We start from the raw sequence: 21768 nt of genomic DNA, 5'->3' as shown, positions 1-21768 counted from the left end.
GTGACAGCCAAATTCTTCTACAGCTCTTCATTGCTATTGCTAGGGTAATGGGTCCTGTGCTCCAGGGGCAACACACTGCAGATCTGGGGCAGAGAGGTGACAGCCATCTTATTGAGAAAGCCAGCTATGCTAGATTGCACCCTCACACTGGGAGGGAAGGTCCATACTGGCACCTGCTTTCTAGTACAAGGCACAGTCTGACAATAATGGCCATGCTTGACTATTAGAAAATCTTTTTGTTGTGGGGCTAATGCATTTGACTTTTTTTGTCCCCCCCCGCCCCCTCCCCCCCCCACTGCCCTGTACTCTACATCCATTCCTGGGATGGGAATATGTATTTGTCCGTGGTGCATTTAGCAGAGAAACACCTTAATCCTGAAAAAAACACTGGTGATTTTCTTCAGGAATGAATTTTGAGACTGAACAGCTCATTATCTAACCCTCTTTCCTGAGCCATAACAAGCTATTCTGTCATTGGAATTCATGTACTTTAAAAACGAAAAAGAGAGCATTCAGTGCATTCAGCACGTGAGTGTACATGCAGCAAAAAAAATGGGATCTCTCTGTTGCTGTATGCACAGTTTGTTGCTTTAGTTGGTGTTACAGATGCCATGCCCTGGTCCTTGGGTCTCCTGCCACTGTCTAGTGAAGCACAACCACAGCAGATTAGCTTCCCTCCTTTCGGAGATGCTGTCTGGGTTAGCTGATATGGCCCACTTCATAAATTTCTGCTGAATGCCCCCAGATGTATATTTTGCACACTCAAACATGCAAGTGAAAGAAATACCAACATGCAGGTACATTATACTACTCTTCACCCTTTTTCTTGATCAGCTCAAAGTAATACAATGAATAAGTACAGGGTTTTGATGGTTGTTTTCGCTGAGCAGGACCTTCAGGGCAGAAAAAAAGAATCGGGATTTGCCCAAACACTGCAAGTGAAGAAGAACAAACCTTTTTTGGTTTTTAATTTCATTTCCTCTTTTAGAATAAAATTTGCTAAATTTTAATGTGAAAATTTTGAAGTGGGAAATGAAAATATATTTAAATGCATTTTTTTGCTACAAAATGTTTTTGACTGGACAATTTTGGCCAATTTGAGATAGCATTTTTCAGTGAATAAAGTATTTTATGAAATAATATTCATCCTTCCTGAATAATTTCATGTACTTTTCCATATTATCTGAATTTGCAGTAGAAGAGCTTATAAAGAATGATATTAAATCAGTTCAGGAATAAGTTAAGAAAACTCTTACCTTGAGAGACAGAAGCTAAACTTAACACAAAGCTTCTATTTTATGTGCACAATTCCAGCTTTATGCCAAGAGATTAAATATCATAGGGTGTATTGCTCTGAATTTCCGGTTCGAAAGGAATAATTTGCACATTAGTTGAATTTTGTGTGTTTGTCCCAAACCAGCAATCACACAGTATTTATATAAAGTTAGGCTTTCTCAGACTTGAGTAGTTTCTTGGGACACATAATTTCAGCCCATTTATTCTGTGTTGCTTTGAAGAGTGCAATGCTACATCTGGCAAAAGTTTGCCATGTTCACTGTAAATTAATGCTTTTACAAAAAAGGGAATAATGATAGTCTTTTTCACTAGGGATGAATTGAATAGGTGAGGTTTGTCAGCTATTTGGAAAATTGAATAGGAACATACATTTCAGAGTTTACTTTCTCTTTTTTGTTTTGTATGATGTCCTAGCTTAAATGAAAGATGGCAGTCAAAGGCAGATTTTGGATAATTGAATTGTAACTAAGATAGACTACTAAAGGCAGGATTTTAATGAATTAGTAAAAATTTTGCTGTCAATTTCAAGAGAGCTTCCATAGCTGAGGAATGACTAAATGTTCATACATTTACAATGTATTTGCTGTATACCAGGTGAGCTTTAGCAATATATCCAACAGAAGACACTGCATTTCTAAAAATGATATAGTTAAAGAGTTTCAGAGCATTACTGTTGGTAATTAAATACAAATAAACTTTTATACTCTTTTTTTTCTTTACATTTCTTAGAATAAGCTTGCCAAGAGCTTGAGAAGAACTCAGGGAACTGAATTGGTATTTCAGAAAATGAGCTGATTCAAATAAAGGTATAAAAGTAAAACTTCTAACAGGTTCCACAAAGCATCTCTGCCTGAGCGGTAAACCTAGGTAGTGTCAGACAAAATTATGATCCCTACTGTGTATGAAATAACTTAAGAGGAGAATGTGCACTCTTGCATTAATGTAGCAATGGGAGAGTGAGAAATGCTGATGTCTCTATCCAGCCATAAGGTAGTAAGTCTGCTCACCACTTTTATTTCATTTCAAAATAGTAAATGAATAAAATTCAGACATGAAAAAGGTAAAGTGTATTTACTGTCTGAATTCAAAGAAGCAGTCTGCACAATAACCCCCACTGAAGATAAGAAACTTACTACACAAATGCGGAAAAGGGGACATGCCCTTAGGCTAGTAAGCATGAAAAAAAATCAATAAAAAGCCATGAGTTAGACTAGAATATTCATAGGAGTTTGGTAGCTTTCTAAAACTACATGTCATTTTCTTCAAGAAACTTGTTCCAAAATGTAGCTTATTAATTGTATCTGCCGTTAACATCTGCAGTGTTGGCTTGGAAACCCTGTTTTGGATAGAAAATGCCGTGTGATGGAGCTAATAAAAGACAATACAGAGTTAAGCTGCCTATGAAGTTTGACCTTTTCTTTAAATGGCTTGTCTTTTAGAATTTTGATTCAAGTTGGTCTCTAGTCCTGGGAAGTGCTCTGAATTAATGGTAAGAGTGAGAACCGCACCATATTGAGTATTTTGTAAGATCGGGTGCTGTATAAATTTGTAGTTTAGGTGGAGATTGTAGAGGCCAGGCAAGGATTACTTTCCTGTGTAAAAACCAATCCACTCTGAGATGTCAATTATTCTCTGAGGAAGAGATAGATTATATTTTGCACAGTGTCTAGGACAATGGGGTCCCGTGCTCATTTGGTTCCTTCACATAAATATATAAAACACTTGATATCAAATTCAGTGATTAAAAGTAATGGACCACTAATTCTGCAGATACTTGCTCTGCAGACAGCAATAGACTGTTTGGAAATCACCTGCCTTCAAACAAAATTGCCCTTCATGCCACTGAGTTTCTAAAGGCATTAGAAAGGTTTCAACTTGCTACTTTCATAAATTTTGTGCCCCAATGTATGGAAAATTATCTCTGAGGAGGTAGGGCAAATGTAAAGAAAATAGTATCTTTTTTTCAAATGAGAAGAATTTCTGCTATTCAACAGAACTGGCTTTTAAATTGCTTGTTTGCTTAATATAAAATACTTAGATATTCTCATATAGCAAGCAGTGGGAGCACATCCTCGTATCTGATAGTATAAATAGACCTATAATACTTCATCCTTGTTTCTCTTTTCTGTCCTTTAAATTAATTGGAATGTAATTACATGTCTTTCATGACCCTAGCACAGAAAACTACTCTTTTCTGGATCAGAGTGATTTGAATTACTTTAATGCAAAAATCACTTGCTTGAATTTTAATGACCTTGCTAACTGTCATTTGTGTGCACTTTGTACTAAGTGAGGTGGAAAAGAAGCTGATGGCCCTCACAAAGAGCTTGCTATACTTCATTGCAGAAAATCCTATTCATACTACTAGTTACCCATATAGACAGATATTGTAAGAGCTATTTTTAAATAAAACTCTCCTAGGACTTAGCAGTGCTTACTCTTCCCAATAGATGAGAGCCACACACATAACTACACCTGTAAAACTTGAGGGGAAGGTTGTGCCCTTCCCATCAGTAGCTTCTCAGCTGAAGCTAGGGCTGCTTTCCTTCTCTGACTGATTTTCCTTGATTCTCAAATCCTCTGTGGGTTTGACAGTGGATTTTAGCTGCTCTACCAGCTACAAGAATGTCTCTTTATAATCTAAAGTAAGCAGAGTTACTCCATTTTGTTGAAGAGTTGTCTTAAGGAAACCATGACCTGTTTTAGGTGAGTGTTGCAACTTTCTCTTTCTCAGTACTTTCGGCCGTGATGTGGAGTTCTGCTTGTAACGGAATTAGTCTGTCACTAAGTATGTGATAATTCATATAGGTTTAGTGACACAAATAATCTAGTTCACTCCTGCAACTGTATTTTACTATTCTCCTCCTGGTTTGATAAGCATTTTCTAAAATGACAAAGAAAACCTCCTCATAGGCAGAGAAAAAAGTTGCTTGTTTGATTTCTTTCAAAGGAGTTCTGAATTTCATTTATTAAAGAAAGTAGGATGAAACAGCATTTTTTAGGAAAACACATAACATGTGATCTGCATTTACTTAGTGTATCTGACCGAGCTTGAAGACAATCATAAAAAACACTCAGAGTTCTTAAAATAAGATACCAAGGAAGTTCTATTTAATATTAACAGTGATAATTGTTGGAAATTTTTGCCTTTCTCAAAAAGAAATCTAGATCAGACAGTTCTCCCCAGGATGTAGTTATCTACCATGTTAATTCTGAGTAAGCTTTTAAAAGCTTCCCAGGGTGATGAAAAATCACTTTGGTTGTTTGGGGTTTTTTTTTACAAGTTTTTTCATTTTTCTCTGATGTTCTTTACCTAACTAATTTCTGTAGTCTTTTCATTTTCTTTATTTTGATACTTTTTTAGTTATCTGCAGCAATGCACAGTATCTTAAGGTATAGCACTCTGGCTTATCAGTATATGTTTGTTCAGGCTAATAGTCCCTGGAGGGATTTAAGCTTGTTTTCTGTTTTCCTTTACTGGAAAGGAAATGTAACATGCATTTAAATTGTCTTCATTTCCTTTGCATCCCATGTTTACAGTTCTCTCTACCTCGTTCTTGCACATCATCATGTGAGGAAGAAATCTCATCTCTGTTTCTCACACAGTGTCACAGTAAAATTCACTCTGGAGTAGGGGGCTAACTGAATGAGCCTGCCCACAAGCCGTTTGACATCCTAGTTTACACGGCTGTGGAGACTCCCTTTCTCATCAAAGATTCTGCCATAAGGCATGTCAGCATCCTTTGGTACTTTCTTTTATCCTGTTCTCCCAGAAAGTATTGGCTCCAGCAAGGAGTGTAGAAATCTTCCTACTGTTCTAACCTCTTCTTCCCTGCTTACAACAGCTGTCTATGAAAAGTCTAAGCAAACTGGATCTCATAGACAAGCAAAGATATCCCTGGGTTTTCCTTTTCATTTTACAGATATTTTTTTTCCCTATATAACTAGAAGGTCTTCACCTGTTTCCAGTATAAGCTCTTGGATGGCCTAAATTCATTTGTCTCCCTTCCACCTACAAAATCCAAGACCAAAATCAAAGAAAAAAAACAACAATGCTTTGTTTGGACACAGCATCCAGTACTGTGGTCATTCCTGTTTAATTCTCAAATGTTTCAATTGACCCTCTAATCTCTCAATTAAACATTTAGCTTCAAAAAAAATCTTTCTTTTCAGTACAAAGACAGATTAAATATTACTAATATGTTAAAGGATTTCAGGTGTAACTTGAGGCCTCTGGGGATTTTCTTGGTCACTTCTCAAAGACACTGTACTTTCACCCACAGTTCTCTAGACAAAAGACTGCCTCTGAGCGCTTACCAATCTTTAATTCACTTTCAGGATTTAGACTGGTGCTATCTATTCTGTTGAAGAAAAAGCATCTTCTAGCCCAGCTTGATTTCTCAGCAATCCTGCTCTGCACCATGTTATGACAATGTGATTCACATGTTACTCTTCTACCATGGCTACCTTCTCTCCCTCCTGTTCTTTTTCTTTAGAATACAGAGTTTTGAACACCATAAACACAAGAGCTACTCCATTTAATTTATTGCTGTCCTGGTTTCAGCTGGGATAAAGTTAACTGTCTTCCTAGTAGCTGGTACAGTGCTATGTTTTGAGTTCAGTATGTGAAGAATGTTGATAACACTGATGTTTTCAGTTGTTGCTCAGTAGTGTTTAGACTAAAGTCAAGGATTTTTCAGCTTCTCATGCCCAGCCAGCAAGAAAGCTGGAGGGGCACAAGACGTTGGCACAGGACACAGTCGGGGCAGCTGACCCAAACTGGCCAAACAGTGTATTCCATACCATGGGACGTCCCATCTAGTATAGGAACTGGGAAGTGGGGGCGGGGAATCGCGGCTCGGGGACTGGCTGGGTGTTGGTCGGCAGGTGGTGAGCAATTGCACTGCGCATCATTTGTACATTCCAATCCTTTCATTATTGCTGTTGTCATTTTATTAGTGTTATCATTATTAGTTTCTTCTTTTCTGTTCTATTAAACCGTTCTTATCTCAACCCACGGGTTTTGCTTCTTTTCCCGATTTTCTCCCCCATCCCACTGGGTGGGGGGGAGTGAGTGAGCGGCTGCGTGGTGTTTAGTTGCTGGCTGGGGTTAAACCACGACAATTGCACTGCTCTCATATACACATTCACCCTTTCCTTTTCATGAAAGTCTGCTAGACAGAAAATTATCAGCCTCTGTCACAGGCAGCCATAAAATCTGCACTCCAGCAGTAGAGAGGAAAAGGATTTATAGTGCATATTTCCTCATCCTGAAAAGAAAAGAAGGGAGACTCTTCCTGAGTTTAATGAAAATGACCCTTCAGTGAGGACTAGAAGTTCTGAGTAATGACCTAACACAGACCATCCCTGCTATTCAAAAAAGGAATTGATTCATGCCCCTGAATTTTCTAAGATTACTTTTTCTGTAAGAACTTTGCAAATAAACTATTTCTGCTTTCCAGTGGGTCAGCTTCACTATCAATACAGTCTTCTAATTCAGACTTTTTAAAGTACCAGAGATCTTCAAAAGAGTACCAGCAGTTGCAGCAGTTGTCACAAGATGAAATGGGGTATTCCTGTCACCATATGTTGATGACTGATGTAAAGAGATTTCCAAGACACCAAATCACTGCAGACACATTATAGCTCTTCAGAAGTCTAGACATTTTGTATTTTCCCTTTCTGTGCCCAGTTCTTAGAGAAAACAGTGACAATTTTGGATTGCGTGTCAGTGAAGATGTGCTTACCTCAAGACAGCACTCAGGTTTGTCCTTTAATCTACAGTCTTATCCTGAGACCGCTGCTGGCCAACTTACTCATTTGTCATATGACTCAGTGCCTCTACTTTATGTCTTATACCAGATTGTGACTCCAGTATTTCTAGTTGTTTTCAAATAATTTCATTCCTATGGAGGAAAACAATTCACAAGGAGGTTAAGCACTCCCTGCTGAACTGGCAGAGTCTATCCAGGATCTGTCTCTGCTAAAAACCAGAGTGCTTTGAGGAGCTATCAAAATGGATGGAAGTCATGAAAGTCCACTATGCAGCCACACAACTGGAGGCTACCTCTGTTAACAGAGCTCAAGCTGCTTTGGGCTTTCTTGAGGAGCAGCTCCTACCTCCTGTACATGGAATTACATGGGAGAGCACAGGGCAATACAGAATATGACTGCACCATATGGAACTGACACAGAAGTAAGTGTTTATATATATATGTGTGTGTCTGTGTGTGTGTATGTGCAGAACATTCAGGAGGGGTTAAAATAACCTGGTTTTCAGTAACTGTATATATGTAAGCCCCTCCAGACATAAATTATGCATCTTGCACAGTGGCTACTAAGCACACAACTCTCTCTGTAAAGGTACTGAAGAAATGATGTCATGGTAACAGCAATAGTCTAGTAATTTGTGAACCCGTCACATGCACAAAATGCATAATCACAGAATTAAGGTATAAGTGAAACAATACATGGAATTTGGTATGCAAGTAAAGGCTGGCATTCTTATAACCATAGAAATTAAACACAAACCAGGTGGATGCAAACATAGGTCCCGTAACTGTAAACCATTGGGAGTGTAAATTTACAAAACTGAGTGGTAGGTTGTTTGGAGTTTTTTGGAATGAATTGACTGTACTTCCTTAATATATTTTTTCTGCATCAAGTTTCTATCAAACTATGGTTTCTGTAGGATTAATGTTCCCTCTTATTTTATCAGACATGTTCAGATCTAACTGCATGTCATTGCCCCCCCCACCTGCATCACCAAAGGGTTTTAGCCCCCCAAGCTCTGCAAGCATAAACCTTTAAGGGCATGTGCCATCCAGACAGGGCCCTGACCACAGCTGCTGGCATCTTCCTTAATTCAGACAATAAAAAATCCTGATTTACAGAGGCTCCTAATCAATGTATTTCAAACCTGATAATCTTTTTGCATGTATAGCACCAGTCACTTTACAGTATGAGTTGAAGAATCGGCTGTATGACTTTTCTATTGGAATAACAACAATCACCCTCAGAAGCGAGCAGACTGGAAGAGAAAGTTCAAGCTAGTTAGTAACTTTCCATCTCACATTAACTGTAGGTTATACCCCCACTCTGAGGACTTTTCTGAAAAACTGAAGTGACTTGACGTCATCCAAAACAGCTGCTTTTTTGTCACAATGCAACCTTGGGCTGTCACTAAATGATGATCTGTCAATTTTTCTGCCTTGGTTCTCTACTTCTCATTCAATTATAATGAGACACACCATTTTTCAAGCTTTCATGGTTAGACAGCTGGGCTGACTAGATGATTGTTTTTCTGCTGGAATAAAATGCTACTGCAACTCTCACACAGAAAAACACTGAATATCATTATGGCAGAAAACTGAATATGATAAACTGGAAAAGTTAAGATTGTGCTAAACTTCCTAATATAAAATGATCTCATGATCTAGAGAGAAGCAAGGGTAGTGCTGAAAACTGTTCTGTTCAGAAGCGTATAGGTAGTGAAGAAGAGCATGTAGTTGTTAGAATTATTTCCTTTGCTGTATTTATACACAAAGGTCATGAACAATGGAAAAGGCCAAGTTAACAGCTTATTTTATGGCATAGAAACAAACTGAGGAAGTCACAAATTCAGGATCATTGTTTTTTGGTTAGCTGATCTGGATGAATGGCGATGCTTAATTTGTACTTAATCCTGCATGCTGCTGTATGTCTTTTTGAGAGTTATTTGGAGAGGGATATCAACACTGAGGTGATTGTGGAGTCATTTGAACAAAGTCCTTCAGATGAGTCTGAACAAGCACCTAAATCTATAAGCAAGTAAAAGAAAATTTATTATATGGGATGGATGGAATGGTGGTGAAAAGACTAGGACAGGGACAGTTATTGCTGTATTGACTGTGAATTAACGATCTCCATAATCACAACAGCAATTGCCTAAAATAGAAATGAGATCAGATTTAAACAGTTAAGTGCTTAAAGCCTCTGCGCTCCTCATACCATTTTAATGGAAAACATTCCACTTCTGCACATTTACAGCATCTTCAAGTAAGTGCAAATGTATCATTTTCCAGCAGAATATACATTTCTGTGCTTTTCAGTGGCCAGATTGGCTAAAGAGTTCTCCTGCTCTTCTAACAGACATGAGGAAAAGAGGCAAGCAACAGAGACTCCTGCTCTCAACACTGAAGCTTCTTGACTTAAAAACTGCTTTCACCTCAAGTGAGAAAGGTTAAAAATAAATTGCAAAGATTACAAGGCATTCAGCACTCCAAAATAAAGGGCTAGATGAAAATGTATTAGACCAGTTTTCCACTGACCAGTGTTTCATTTGCATGTCACAGGTGGGTTGAAAACTGCTTGGACTGATGGTCTCAAAAGGAAGTGATCAATGTACTGAACACTGGGCAACAGTCCAGCTGATAGCTGGGAACAAATGGAGTACATTGGTGTCTTTACTGGGAATGCTTGTTTCATATCTCCATCACTAACAGGGATATTAATACAGAATGCACGATCCACAAATTTGCAGATTGTAGTAAGTTGAGGGGGTGAATGGTGGACATACTAAACAGCAGAGATTTGATCCAGAGAGACATTGGGAGACATGAGTTTTGGGCCAACAGAAAATTTATGAAGGTGAACAAGAAGTACAAAGCTCCTTGTATGGGGTGGAATAGCCCCATGCATCAGTACGCAACAGGCACTGACTGCCTGACTAGTAGCTTTGCTGAAAAGGACAGCAAAGGGGTTATGTTGAATGTCAACCTGAATATAAGCCAAAAGTGCACTTACATTGCAAATGGGGCAAAGCAGGCACTCAGCTGCATTAGGAGAAGCACAGCTGACAGATTGAAGTAGGTTGTTATCCCCCTCTTCTTGGCATGGGTGAGGCTGTACCTGGAACAGTGTTCAACTCTGGACCCCCGCCGTGCAAGAGGGACATGGAGAAACTGAAGATGGCTCATCAAAGGGCTGTCACGATGGGCAGGAACTTCGGTTACATACGCAAACCACAATCTGTGACTGCTGCTTCTTGTTATATTCCATGGCACTACCAAGAGGCGCTTGGCCCTATAACCTTTGTACCTTCTCTTTCATCAGCTGTTAGATTTGATTCATCTGTTATTAGATCACCCCTTAGCCTCCTCTTCAACAACCTTTACCAGTCCATCTCCCTCTGCCTCTCCTGTAGTGCATGTAACCTAGCCTTGGGGGATTCAGATAAGGAAAAACTTTTTAACTAGAAAAGCAATGCAGAACAGGAACAGATTATCCAGGGAGGCTGTGGCATCTCCATTCTTGGAAGTTTTCAAGACTTGGTTAGACAAAGCCACAGCTGATCTGATCCAGTATTGGTGGCAATCACATTCAAAGCAGAAGCTGGATGAGATGACTTCCAGAAGTCCAATCCAACCAACATTTCTGTGACTCTGAATGGAAGCTTGACTACACAGTTTATTCTTGATTGACTAAGACCCTTCACTGGTTCATTAATTCTACTTTGAACTTGTTTGTACAAGCACAAAGAATAATTATTTATTTGGTCTACAATCACATTTTTTTCTGTGAAGTAATATAACACATAGACATCTCAAGTTCTATACTGCAGAACTAGCGATCTTCTACCATGAGGATTTTCTTTGCTATCTGCAACAGACATCACCTCTACTTCATCCAAAACCAGTGCCACTTCTCTGTATTCCTACATATCCTAGGGTAGCATCTGAAGTTTATGATAGTCAGGTCTGTACTGATATGTCTCTTCATGACTGTATCAGACTTGCTGGAAAATAAAACAATACATTCAAGGACCAATTTAAAAAAACCTACCAGTCCAAATACAGGAACAAACAAGTGTCTCCATATTGGTCATATGATAATTTACTGGAGCGAGAAAGAATCAAAGAAATGCTTCTTCCAATGACATCTGTGGGTAGGATGGAAAAGTACATTGCGTTACTTGAACCATTTTTGGTGAGTCTTTTGAGTGTTAGGTGGAATTTGCCTTTGCTGTAATATAGAGATATGATGCAGGCTAAAATCTCATAGCTGCTTCCAAAGTTTCATTGCCTGGCTCCTTTTATATTTCAAAATCAGCATGCTAAAATATACTACAGTCTTTTTACTGTGATATGGACTTGAGGTTTTGAATGCACTGAAAAATGGGATCTGAGCATATGTATCAAAAACTTCTTTCAATTATGCTTGTGCATGTAAATACAACAGCACCCTGTGCACAGTAGTGGCATATTCGCACAACTCTGAGGGACTGATTAAGTGTTAATAATCTGCTGCTTTGGTTCTTCTTCCACCCAGCTTCTCACAACCCCTCCTCTGTTTCCACTGGCAGCTGTTGAAGTGGTAAATATCACCTCTGTGCTTGAGCAACATGGACATGGGATTCAAAGAGATCTCAGATGTGTATTTGAGCAGGGAAGTACCTCTGCTAAGTCCCTCTACCTTTCTTTTTCTTCCATAGTGGGCCTATAGAGCCTGCTCGTGTCTCTGCCTGTCTTTCTGTATCACTATCAGGATTTTATCTGCTTATTACTGATTCCAGGGAATGCTTTCTTCTTACTTTCCAAAGCAACTGTCAGAGGATAATTCAGCTCTTCAAAATGTTGTGAGGTGGAGATGGCTGTAACCCTGTCTGGAGGGTGGGTGTCAGGGAGTAGCTGGAAACAGAGCATAGGACATGGGGCAATTGTGTAGGATGAAGTCTTAAAATGGACATTTTTAAAAACAGGTCAAAATAATATTTTTTATCATATGATTCCTCATTATGTTAAAAGGGGAGGCTGGTATCAAATCTCCGTTGATGTTTTATTTCTCTTAAGAGCTGGAGCTCATATTAGTATGTCATTGTTACCAGTTTATAGTTTTCTGCAGCCATGGATGTTTTTCCGTGGTGCTGTAAAGCTTGTCAGCCACCACTTTTGAAAGAAATATTAGGTCAGCTTTGGGTTTTAAAATTTAAGAAACAGTTTAGGCAATGTATATTAGGCAATATTCCTGTTATCCATGACTAAAAAATTGAAATATTGATGTATTTTCAGGCATGAGAGAGCTAGGAACCTTTGAACAATTTTAACATTATATGGTTTGGTTTTTGTTAAGTGGGAGCCAGAGGTATGTATCCATCTTCTATCGTAGAAGTACTTAGATGTACATACATCTTCTCTTTTTTAAATAAGTGCTCATATAATTTGTTTTGCCTTCTAGTCAGAGTAGGCTAATGGTACATCACCTCTTCAGTCCTTCAACTGAGTTGCTAAGCTACCATAAGTCTACTGTTTCCAGTCATGTACCCTCATCCCACAAATATGAATGGCTAACACACCAAAACAACCTTGCCCCATGAATGCAGAGCATAAGTGGAAGTTCTAAGGTAAGTGATGGCCGTGGGTGAGAGAAAAGTGTCCTTTTCTTTCTTTTGTTACAACCAATGTTGCATTTTTATGACCACGTCCAGAGAAAAATCAAGCTTGGAGCATTGTCTGGTTAGCTTCTGAGTGAAGAGAGATAGCAAATGGAAAGATAAATGGGGATGAGAACAGAGATAATGTGCAGAGAAAGGGAGGAGCCAGAGGAGGGATAGACAGACAGACAGCTGGAGCAAATGGGGCAGTATCCTCCGGAGATAGCTTCTCTCTATTCTTGACAGCCTCTCCCGCCCTAGCTCCACCTAAGTAGGTGAAGGGGAGAGATTCCTGTGCCATGGGCACTTCCAGCATGGAGGGGGGTGATGAAGGAAGGGATGCTGAGTGGCTGCTTCCCTGGGATAACTTTAAAATTACACATTTCAGGCTGCAGGTGTAGAAAAATACCTTGTCTGGGGAGATCCTGCTCACCCACGTCAGTCTTTATATACATTTTCTCACTGCTCTCGCATAGTAGCTATGTCCTTAAGGGTTAGGTATGCCAGTCCTGTCTGTGGCAGGAGTTAGTGTATACTGGCCCAGGGATCAGGAACTAGATAATAAATCTTTTTGAATCCTGGCTTTCATTATGTCTTGATAGGAAAGTAAATCTCACCCTCTCAGCAGCAAGCTATTCTTTCATTGCAAAGATACTGCTGGTGAATGATGTTTTCCAAACTGATAAATGCGGGATTTCCTGTGCTGCAAGTTATTTTGTTTGTCTTGGACGTTCATGTTTCAGTTTTATGAAGCAATCTGTCTGGGGAAAGGCTCAGAAATAATTGGCTGAGGCTTTTCTTCTGATATAGGTCTTTATAACCATAGTTCTATAGCAAATCCAAATGTGAAAGTAAAATCATGCTTCACCTTGGTGCTGGGGTGTTGAATACAGACAGTTGTGCTTCCACTCGCATGCTGTATTTCTGTATCTCTCGAGCTGTTCATTTTAAAACCAACTAATGCATAGAAGATGAAAAAAGTTTGAGGGGTTGAAGAAAATAGACTCTTGCATCAGATACAGGCCCCTCCATAGCCTTCCTGGTAGCTGACTGGAAATGTTCATGCAAACAACTTCCTTGCAAACATTACTCTCAGGTGTAGTGACTGACTTTCCTATAGCTTCCATAGCTTTAAGACCCACCTGTACTTTAGGCTTTGTTCAGTATGTTTTTCTATCCTCAGTTGCAATGCTTGAAGAGGAAACAGCAAAAAAACCTTTTGTCCCTGTCTCTTCATATTCATTTGGCATTCTTTTTCTCCTTCTCAAGGGCTTTCCCTGGCAGACTGCATGCAAGCTGACTTTCAGCTCATGCCAGCTAAGCACAGGGACATCCCTCAGGATGGACTTTTAGGAGATTTATTGATGCCTTTGTGTCATTACCATCGTAAGAGCCCCATTTCTTAGAGGTTGCAACTTTGTCTCAGTTTGCTTTCCTTCATTTATTCTAAATACTGACTTTCTTTTTCTGCCCAACAACCTAATTCCTGATGGCAACAGGGCTTCTGCAATCAACTCTATCAGCTTTTCCTTCCTGGAAATAAGAAGATAAAGAAGGCTATTACCTTGGAAAAACTACTTTCTTTAGGACAATTTATTAAGCCATTTGTGACTTTGGCTCCTTGTTCTGGTTTTTGTCCTTAGATGGTCTCCATTTCTTAAAAAATATAAAAAGCTTAGAAAGTATAATGCAACCTTGCAACAACACATCTTGCAAATGGACAACTATGGCATAGAAAAGTTAGCAATGTAAGGGAGATCTGGGAGAGAGAACCAAGAGGAAATGTGTATTCTCTTGCTTCCTTGTCCTTTTCCTATTTTGCCTCATATACAAGGCAGAGCAACTTTGTATCACAGAAGGGGCAAGAGTAAATCATAGTCTGAAAAATAAAAAGCCAGCGGTTCAGCTGCAGGAATTCTGTCAGATTGCTAGTACAGTTCTGTAAGACTGCTAATTAAAAATCAGTATTAAAATACTGTTCAGAGAAGTTAAAGAAGGGAAGCAAATCTCTGGTAGCCCATCTGCTTTCCTGTAGCTACCGGTAGCTTGTGCTGCATCTGAATCTACTGTGCCGTGTGATGTTTCAGAGAGGCTCAGAATCAGCAGCCCCTCGAGTTTGTGCGGTTCCTGAGCCCCATTGGCTGGAAGGCAAAGCAGAGGCGGAGAGTGCCCTGAATATTTTTCTCCTCCACACACCATAAAACAGGCAGCCAGCATGCACTGGCTGACAGTGAGACCGGTGCTTGCAGTTTGAAATTAGTTTCTGCTCCGCAGCAGTCACTTGGGCATTTTATGTTTGCCTCTCTTAATGGAAGGGAACAAAAAAGCCTTGCAGCATACCAGTGAACTAAACAGGAACTGACCATAGGGGAGAATCTGATGCAAACTTACAGACTGTTGGGACTCTGTGACATAGATCACCAAGGTAAATGTGATGATGATCAGAAACTGCGTCTGTGGGAGGGTAAACCAGTATTTCTGAGTTTGAAACCTTATTTTGTAACAGCAAAGTGTTCTGAACTGCTGCCTGCCTCGGTGCTGGCTTATTTTTCTTTTCTTCCCAAGCTGAAAAGCCAATGAAGATTTTCAAAGGAATGCAAAAGGAGCAGGAGTTTTAAAAGCAGGAAGCTGAAAGGGGATCTCCATAAGATGAATTTCACCCAGCACCACGGGACACTCCAGCCTCTCCATTTCTGGAACCACAGCTACAAACTGCACGGAGGGGCCAGCGAGCTCAATGCAAAGGGCCACTCCTCGGGAGGCTGCTACGAGCAACTCTTTGTATCCCCTGAAGTGTTTGTGACTCTGGGCATCATCAGCTTGCTGGAGAACGTCTTGGTCATTGTGGCAATAGCCAAGAACAAGAACCTCCATTCGCCCATGTACTTCTTCATCTGTAGCTTGGCAGTGGCTGACATGCTAGTGAGTGTATCTAATGGATCAGAAACTATTGTCATCACGCTGCTAAACAATACAGACACAGACGCACAGAGCTTTACCATAAACATTGACAATGTCATTGACTCAGTGATTTGCAGTTCCTTGCTTGCATCAATTTGCAGTCTCCTCTCAATAGCAGTGGACAGGTACTTTACTATCTTTTATGCCCTCCAGTACCATAATATCATGACGGTGAAGCGCGTAGGGGTCATCATCACATGCATCTGGGCTGCTTGCACAGTCTCAGGCATTTTGTTCATCATTTACTCTGACAGCAGTGTTGTCATCATCTGCCTTATTAGCATGTTCTTCACTATGCTCATTCTCATGGCATCCCTCTATGTCCACATGTTTATGATGGCTCGGATGCATATCAAAAAGATTGCTGTTCTTCCAGGAACTGGCCCTATTCGCCAAGGGGCCAACATGAAAGGGGCCATCACTCTCACCATCCTGATCGGAGTTTTTGTTGTGTGCTGGGCTCCTTTTTTCCTGCACCTGATTTTCTACATTTCCTGCCCCTACAACCCTTACTGTGTGTGCTTCATGTCCCACTTTAACTTCTACCTCATCCTCATCATGTGCAATTCCATCATCGATCCACTTATCTATGCATTCCGGAGTCAGGAGCTCAGGAAAACATTCAAGGAGATTATATGCTGCTGTAGCCTGAGAGGGCTTTGTGATTTCCCTGGCAAATATTAAACTGACTGGATACGTTACTGTATACACAACATGCAGCACAGAGTTCCAAGCCTTCAGATTCTCTTTCTCCGCAGAATTTGGTTTAAATCTTTAAGAGTGAGCACCTCTTTCTGTCTCCCCTCCCTCTCATCCTTCTATCCCATTTACGTGTAATTCATATTTCTGTATAATGTTTGTGATGTCTGCAGTTTGTAATTTATTTGGCTGGAAAGAGAAGTAGCACTTCATACCAGTTTGTAAGTAAGCAAATAAATGTAATGATGAATGTGAAATACTAAGAAACATAAGCAGCTGTATGTTCCAACTGCTAACAAAATAAATAACTTGCCTGTCTTACAGTACGTATTGACTGATACTGTCCCTTATTCTGTTGAAGTAATTATAGCTATCCATTATATTATATACAGCTCAAAATAGAGCATATGCTTCTCTACTAGTGGATTAGAGGTTCTCTAGAATTAGAAAGCAGATTTTTCATAAGGATTACTGCAACCAACGAGTTGTATTCATTCATTTTGAACTCTCTTCCTCCTACTCCACAAGCAGCAATTCTGTTCGTTGTTACAGTTATTGCCTACAACAATAAGATTTTTCAAATGCCTGCTACACAGACAATAGAATGCTTGGGTTTTGCAGGGGGCGAGGGGGTTCAAGATGATGATTGCTTTACGTCTGAGAGTACCTTTTTGCAAAGTTGAACTTGCTCCCTGGAGCATCAGTTAGCCCTGGATATATTTGCTAAACTGGCTTCCAGGTAGTCTAGCACCCTCCATTCAGCCATGAAGCAGGTATAGTATTAACATTGACAGTGCCAGCACCAATGTAAAGATTTGTCTGATGAAGATGAAGAGGGAAGTTCAGTCTGAACGTTCAGTCCTTCCTTGTTCTGAGGTTTTGTGGGGAACAAAGGCTTTGTGCTTCAGAAGAAAATACATCCTTGTTAGAAACAAGCTGCCCTCTATTCTGAAGTGTGCTGTTAGCAGATGGGATCCACTGCCAGGATCCTTATGGTGGAGTCTAGGCATGTGTTAATTTGGCCTGAGAACCTCAGACGATACTGTGGAGCATATGAGCTTTGTGGGGACAATGCTATCACATGGAAGGGGTGCTAGCTGACAAGTCTGTAAACACATACTCTGCATCTGGCAGCCCTGTGTGTTACTGCTGCTTGAAGTCAGTTCACCTTTTCAAGCATCTAACTGATGTGTTCTCAGTTTCATGTTAAAATGCCATTCTTTCCCTCCACAGCTTATGATAGGGACCTCAGGTCCCTGATTTTAGCATGTTTGGAGGTGTTCAAAGTATAAATGTGAGTACACAGGTTTCCATGAAGATGTTCCTTAACACCTCAACAATATCGGCATTTATGTAAGGGCACAGAAAAATTAATGTATTTATTACCAGAGAGTATAAAAACATAGTGGAAACAGGTAGAAGACCTGGAAAGTTCTGATTTAAAAATTCAAAATTAAATGTAAAGAATAATTTAGGTTTTAATCCTGGATGCCTGATTTTTACCAAGATGAGTAGTGTATTAGTTGGATGAGCAGTTCTATTAATTTTCTTGGAAACAGCTTGTTCACTCAAGCTGCTTATTCCCTTGTTAAAAAAAGACATACAATGAAAAGTTATTCATGAGAGCCCAATGTTTGCTACCTGGGATTCTTCTCCAGACAGAAGCTGATCTTTCAGTTGTGGGTAACTCTTCAGGATATCGTAAAAGTGTGACAACATTTGGTCCTCTGTCAAAGAGCATGAAGGACTTAAGCTGAGTCTCAGGATCTTTAACTTCAATTTGCTTACATGGAGAGTAAGAAATTCATTTGACTTTGTGCATCAAAGTCCTTCCGTAGACCAGAAGCAGAGAAATCAGGTCTCCTACACCCTACTCTTGCACTTGGGCCACTCCATCCACCACAGTGCTTGCAACACACCGCTGTTACCTTCTTTCAGCTTTAGTAAATGATATCACCACATGATAATGGTTGCAGTGTGGAAGATTTTGAAATATGTCTACTACATTAACTCTACTTTTCTTCTGGAGGAAACTATAAACATTTCAATAATACATCCCTACCTGGTTCCACTGGGTAGAGAAAAAAAAATGCCAAAGAAGGAGGATTAAAGCTCAAGGGGAGAAAAAAAATGAATGTATTTAAATTACTAGCCATCCAAAAATCCAATGGACTTTATTAAAGGCCTTTCCCTCTCCCACAAGACATGATGCTAGCTATGCAAAAATGCTCTGGCAATAATGCAAGAAATTGCTGATGCCAGTTTGAACAAGACACTTGATCTTTGTTTTGCCTCACTTTCTTTAGCTATTTTAGGACTGTAAATTATGATATTGGGTTCCAGATATTCCCTTTGTAGTCCATGGATGCAGAGAGGGTCCAGTGGAAAGTGGCACATGAGCAAGATACTACCTTAGGTGCTCTGAACATTACCTTGCAAGTCTCTCTTTCTCCCCTTTGGCTATACAAGGACCAGAGATTTAATTTAAAAACATCTGAATTCTGAAAAGGCTGTGCTTCTGTAAATTACTTCCTGAACTCCCAGCTGATTCTTAAAACAAACAGTCTCACTTCTTTTTGCAACCCAAAGGGAAGACAAATAATTAATTTGTATCAATGGTTTTGTTGTAGTTTCCAAAAATGGTGTATCTCTTTTGTGCATATTTGGACTAAGACTAGTCAAGACAGTTGTGACCCCATTAAGCTCTAAATTTCATTTAGAAATCTAATTTTTAAAACTAGCTTATTCCAGAGTTTTAGCAACTCTGAGCCTTCTTAGCAGCTCTTCGGTGTTTATTTTATAAAGCTAAATGTATATACATACTTTTTTAAATGGAGTTTTTAATTAAAGAGGACTCGTTCATTTCATGGTATTATCTTTTAGAGTTTAATTTATTGAAATTGCTGGCAAACCTCCTACATCATAGAAAATTTTCCTATTCCCAGATACTCTGTTCCTTCCAAGTAGTGGAATCATTTTCTGTTTGCCTATAGCTCTAGCAGCTTTCCAGCAGAGAGCCATAGAAACTAGTGTTGTGAAAGATAAATAAGTTCATCTAGCTTCCTGGAGAGTGGAGACAGTGCAGGATTATTTTCCACATTGCTGGAGCTTTGTTCTTCTATCTGAAAATCTTCTAAGAAAATGAGATTTTTTTCTTTAAATATCTGGAACCCTAATCACTTTAGCACTTAGCATTTTAGTCATGTTATGTAACCATGGCACATTCCTCTGTGACGAGGAAATGTTTTGTCTCTACTTTACGGGTATAAGGATTTACATTTTCACTTCTGCTGGAGAAAAGGGACTGATGGATTTGCTCAGCCTCCTAGAAGACAGTCTTTGCTTGAGCTGGGAATTGATGGTAGTGTTCTCCACCCTGCCTCAATAACTGGCTGTAATATGACACACAAAATTTTTGAAGCAAACGTCTTTCTTCAAAAGGGACATTTCTTTAGCTTTGAAGTAGTTTTTGAACAAAGCAAAGGACTCCAAAAAGCACTTAGGAGGCTGTAGTTGGTCTCAGTAGAGTGGATTCTGAATGATGATCCAAGATCCCCTCTACAACTGAAACATGCTGTCATCTGGAAGCAAGGAGAAATGCACTGATGGACTTACATGTTATTGAATGTGCAGCCACAACAATGTCTTCAGTTATGCCTTTAATAGATGTGCAGAGTACGCATTATTGGTGTAACTCTAGAATTACTTTGTTGTTGTTAAACTGGTCCTATTATACAACATGTTCATTGGGGGCTCCTTCATTCTCAAGATGAATTCTGGTAAAGAACTTTGGTCCTGATGTTATTTATAATGTACTGTATTGCTTATAGGCTTGAATAAAAATTGCAGTCTCAATCCCACTGGAAGGAGCTCTCAGAAAACATTCCTTTAGGGATTAAATCTTCACTGTTTGTCCAGAAATTACTTCAGATATTAAATTAATATTCTGATCCCTTCAATGATATCTCACGTATCCTAGGATTTTCTCTTTGGATTAAATACTTCTCTCACTTATTAAAAAAAGGAGACTTCACATGTCACAGGAACTGTTGACTGCTACTACAGATACTCACTGTCATATAAGCCAGGTTATGAATTGACCTTGCTTGGCTTTTTTGGTTTCAAATTGTTCTGTTGTCCTAGCTGGTTTTCATATTTTTGCCCACTCTGTTCATAGAAGAAGAGATTTTCAGATTTGTGGATTAAAAATCACCCCCTTCAAATTTGTAATGTAAATGTATTTATCAGTTCTACTTTTACCCATTTGTTCCCTTGCAAACATTGTTCATTTGTTTCAATGATCCTCCTTCACGTTTGGTGTATTTCTGTATTTGTGTATTTCTGGACTGCCATCAATCTGATTTCTCCAAGTCATCCCCTGCCTGTGTGGTGGGTTTGCCTTTTGCCAACAGCAAAACTCCCACCCAGCTGCTTGCTCACTCCCCACCTCAGTGGGATGAGGGCAGAAAATAGGAAGAACAGGAATGAGAAAGCTCATGGGTCTGGATGAAGACAAGGGTATCACCAACTACCATCACAGGTGAAACAAGCTTGATTTGGGGAGAGTGCGCTTTCAATTTATGGTAAATTAAAACAATATTTACTTACTGATTCAGCTAGTGGAAACAGACAAACACTAAAATAACACCTTACCACCCGCCACTTCTTCCTAGCTTCCATTTCACTCCTTCATCCCTGACTCCTCGACCGCCCCTCCCCTCCCCTGAGAGGCACAGGGGGACGGGGAACGGGTGTCTGCGGCCAGCCCATGGCGGCTCCCCGCTGCCACTCCTGCTTCCTCAGGCTGTTCCCTGCTCCAGCCTGGGGCCTTCCCCGGGGCTGCAGGGAAACCCCTGCCCCACCGGGGGGGGGGTGTCTCTCCCGGGGCCGCAGGGCCATCTCTGCCGGGGAGGGGGGCCTGGAGCACCTCCTGCCCTCCTCCCGCTCTCCCCTCGGGGCTGGCAGGGCTGTTTCTCCCACCGTTTCCCTCAGCCCTTTTGCCCTTTCTTCCCCAGGCTTTCCCCGAGGCTGAGGGGCTCAGCTGTGCCCGGCGGTGGGGCCGCTGGAGCCGGCGGGAACCGGCGGGAACCGGCTGGATCCAGCCTGGGGCAGCCCCGCCTCTCTCCTCACAGGAGCGGCCGCCGCCCCTGCAGAGCCTCCCTGCTCCTGCCGGCACCCGCACCCAGTACAACATGGTAGGCAACAATATTGTAAGCAGCATTTCAGGTGAAGTCCCATTGCTCTACACATTTTAGTTCAGTTCCACTGAAAACTCCTCACTTAAATTATTTGCCTCTTTCATGTCCACAGCTTTGGAGTGTCTCTTGTTTTTTTTCCCCTGCGATGAACTAATCAACCCAAAATGTTCCCCTCTTGGGCTCTTTCCTGCTGAAGAGCTCTCA

At 40.3% G+C, this 21768-nt stretch overlaps 1 protein-coding gene across 1 annotated transcript; it reads left to right on the top strand.

The window, feature by feature from the left end:
• The first annotated feature begins 14952 nt into the window (after nt 1-14952).
• On the top strand, nt 14953-16692 carry MC4R (melanocortin 4 receptor). The gene has a single exon (XM_052783598.1). The coding sequence runs from the start codon at nt 15356-15358 to the stop codon at nt 16349-16351; it is 996 nt and encodes a 331-aa protein (XP_052639558.1). The 5' UTR covers nt 14953-15355; the 3' UTR covers nt 16352-16692.
• The last annotated feature ends 5076 nt before the right edge of the window (nt 16693-21768 follow it).

The sequence above is a fragment of the Harpia harpyja genome, chromosome 1 (assembly GCF_026419915.1).
Source record: "Harpia harpyja isolate bHarHar1 chromosome 1, bHarHar1 primary haplotype, whole genome shotgun sequence".
Taxonomy (NCBI): domain Eukaryota; kingdom Metazoa; phylum Chordata; class Aves; order Accipitriformes; family Accipitridae; genus Harpia; species Harpia harpyja.
Note: the sequence above shows the minus strand (reverse complement) of the source record. Positions and strands in the feature narration are given on the sequence as shown.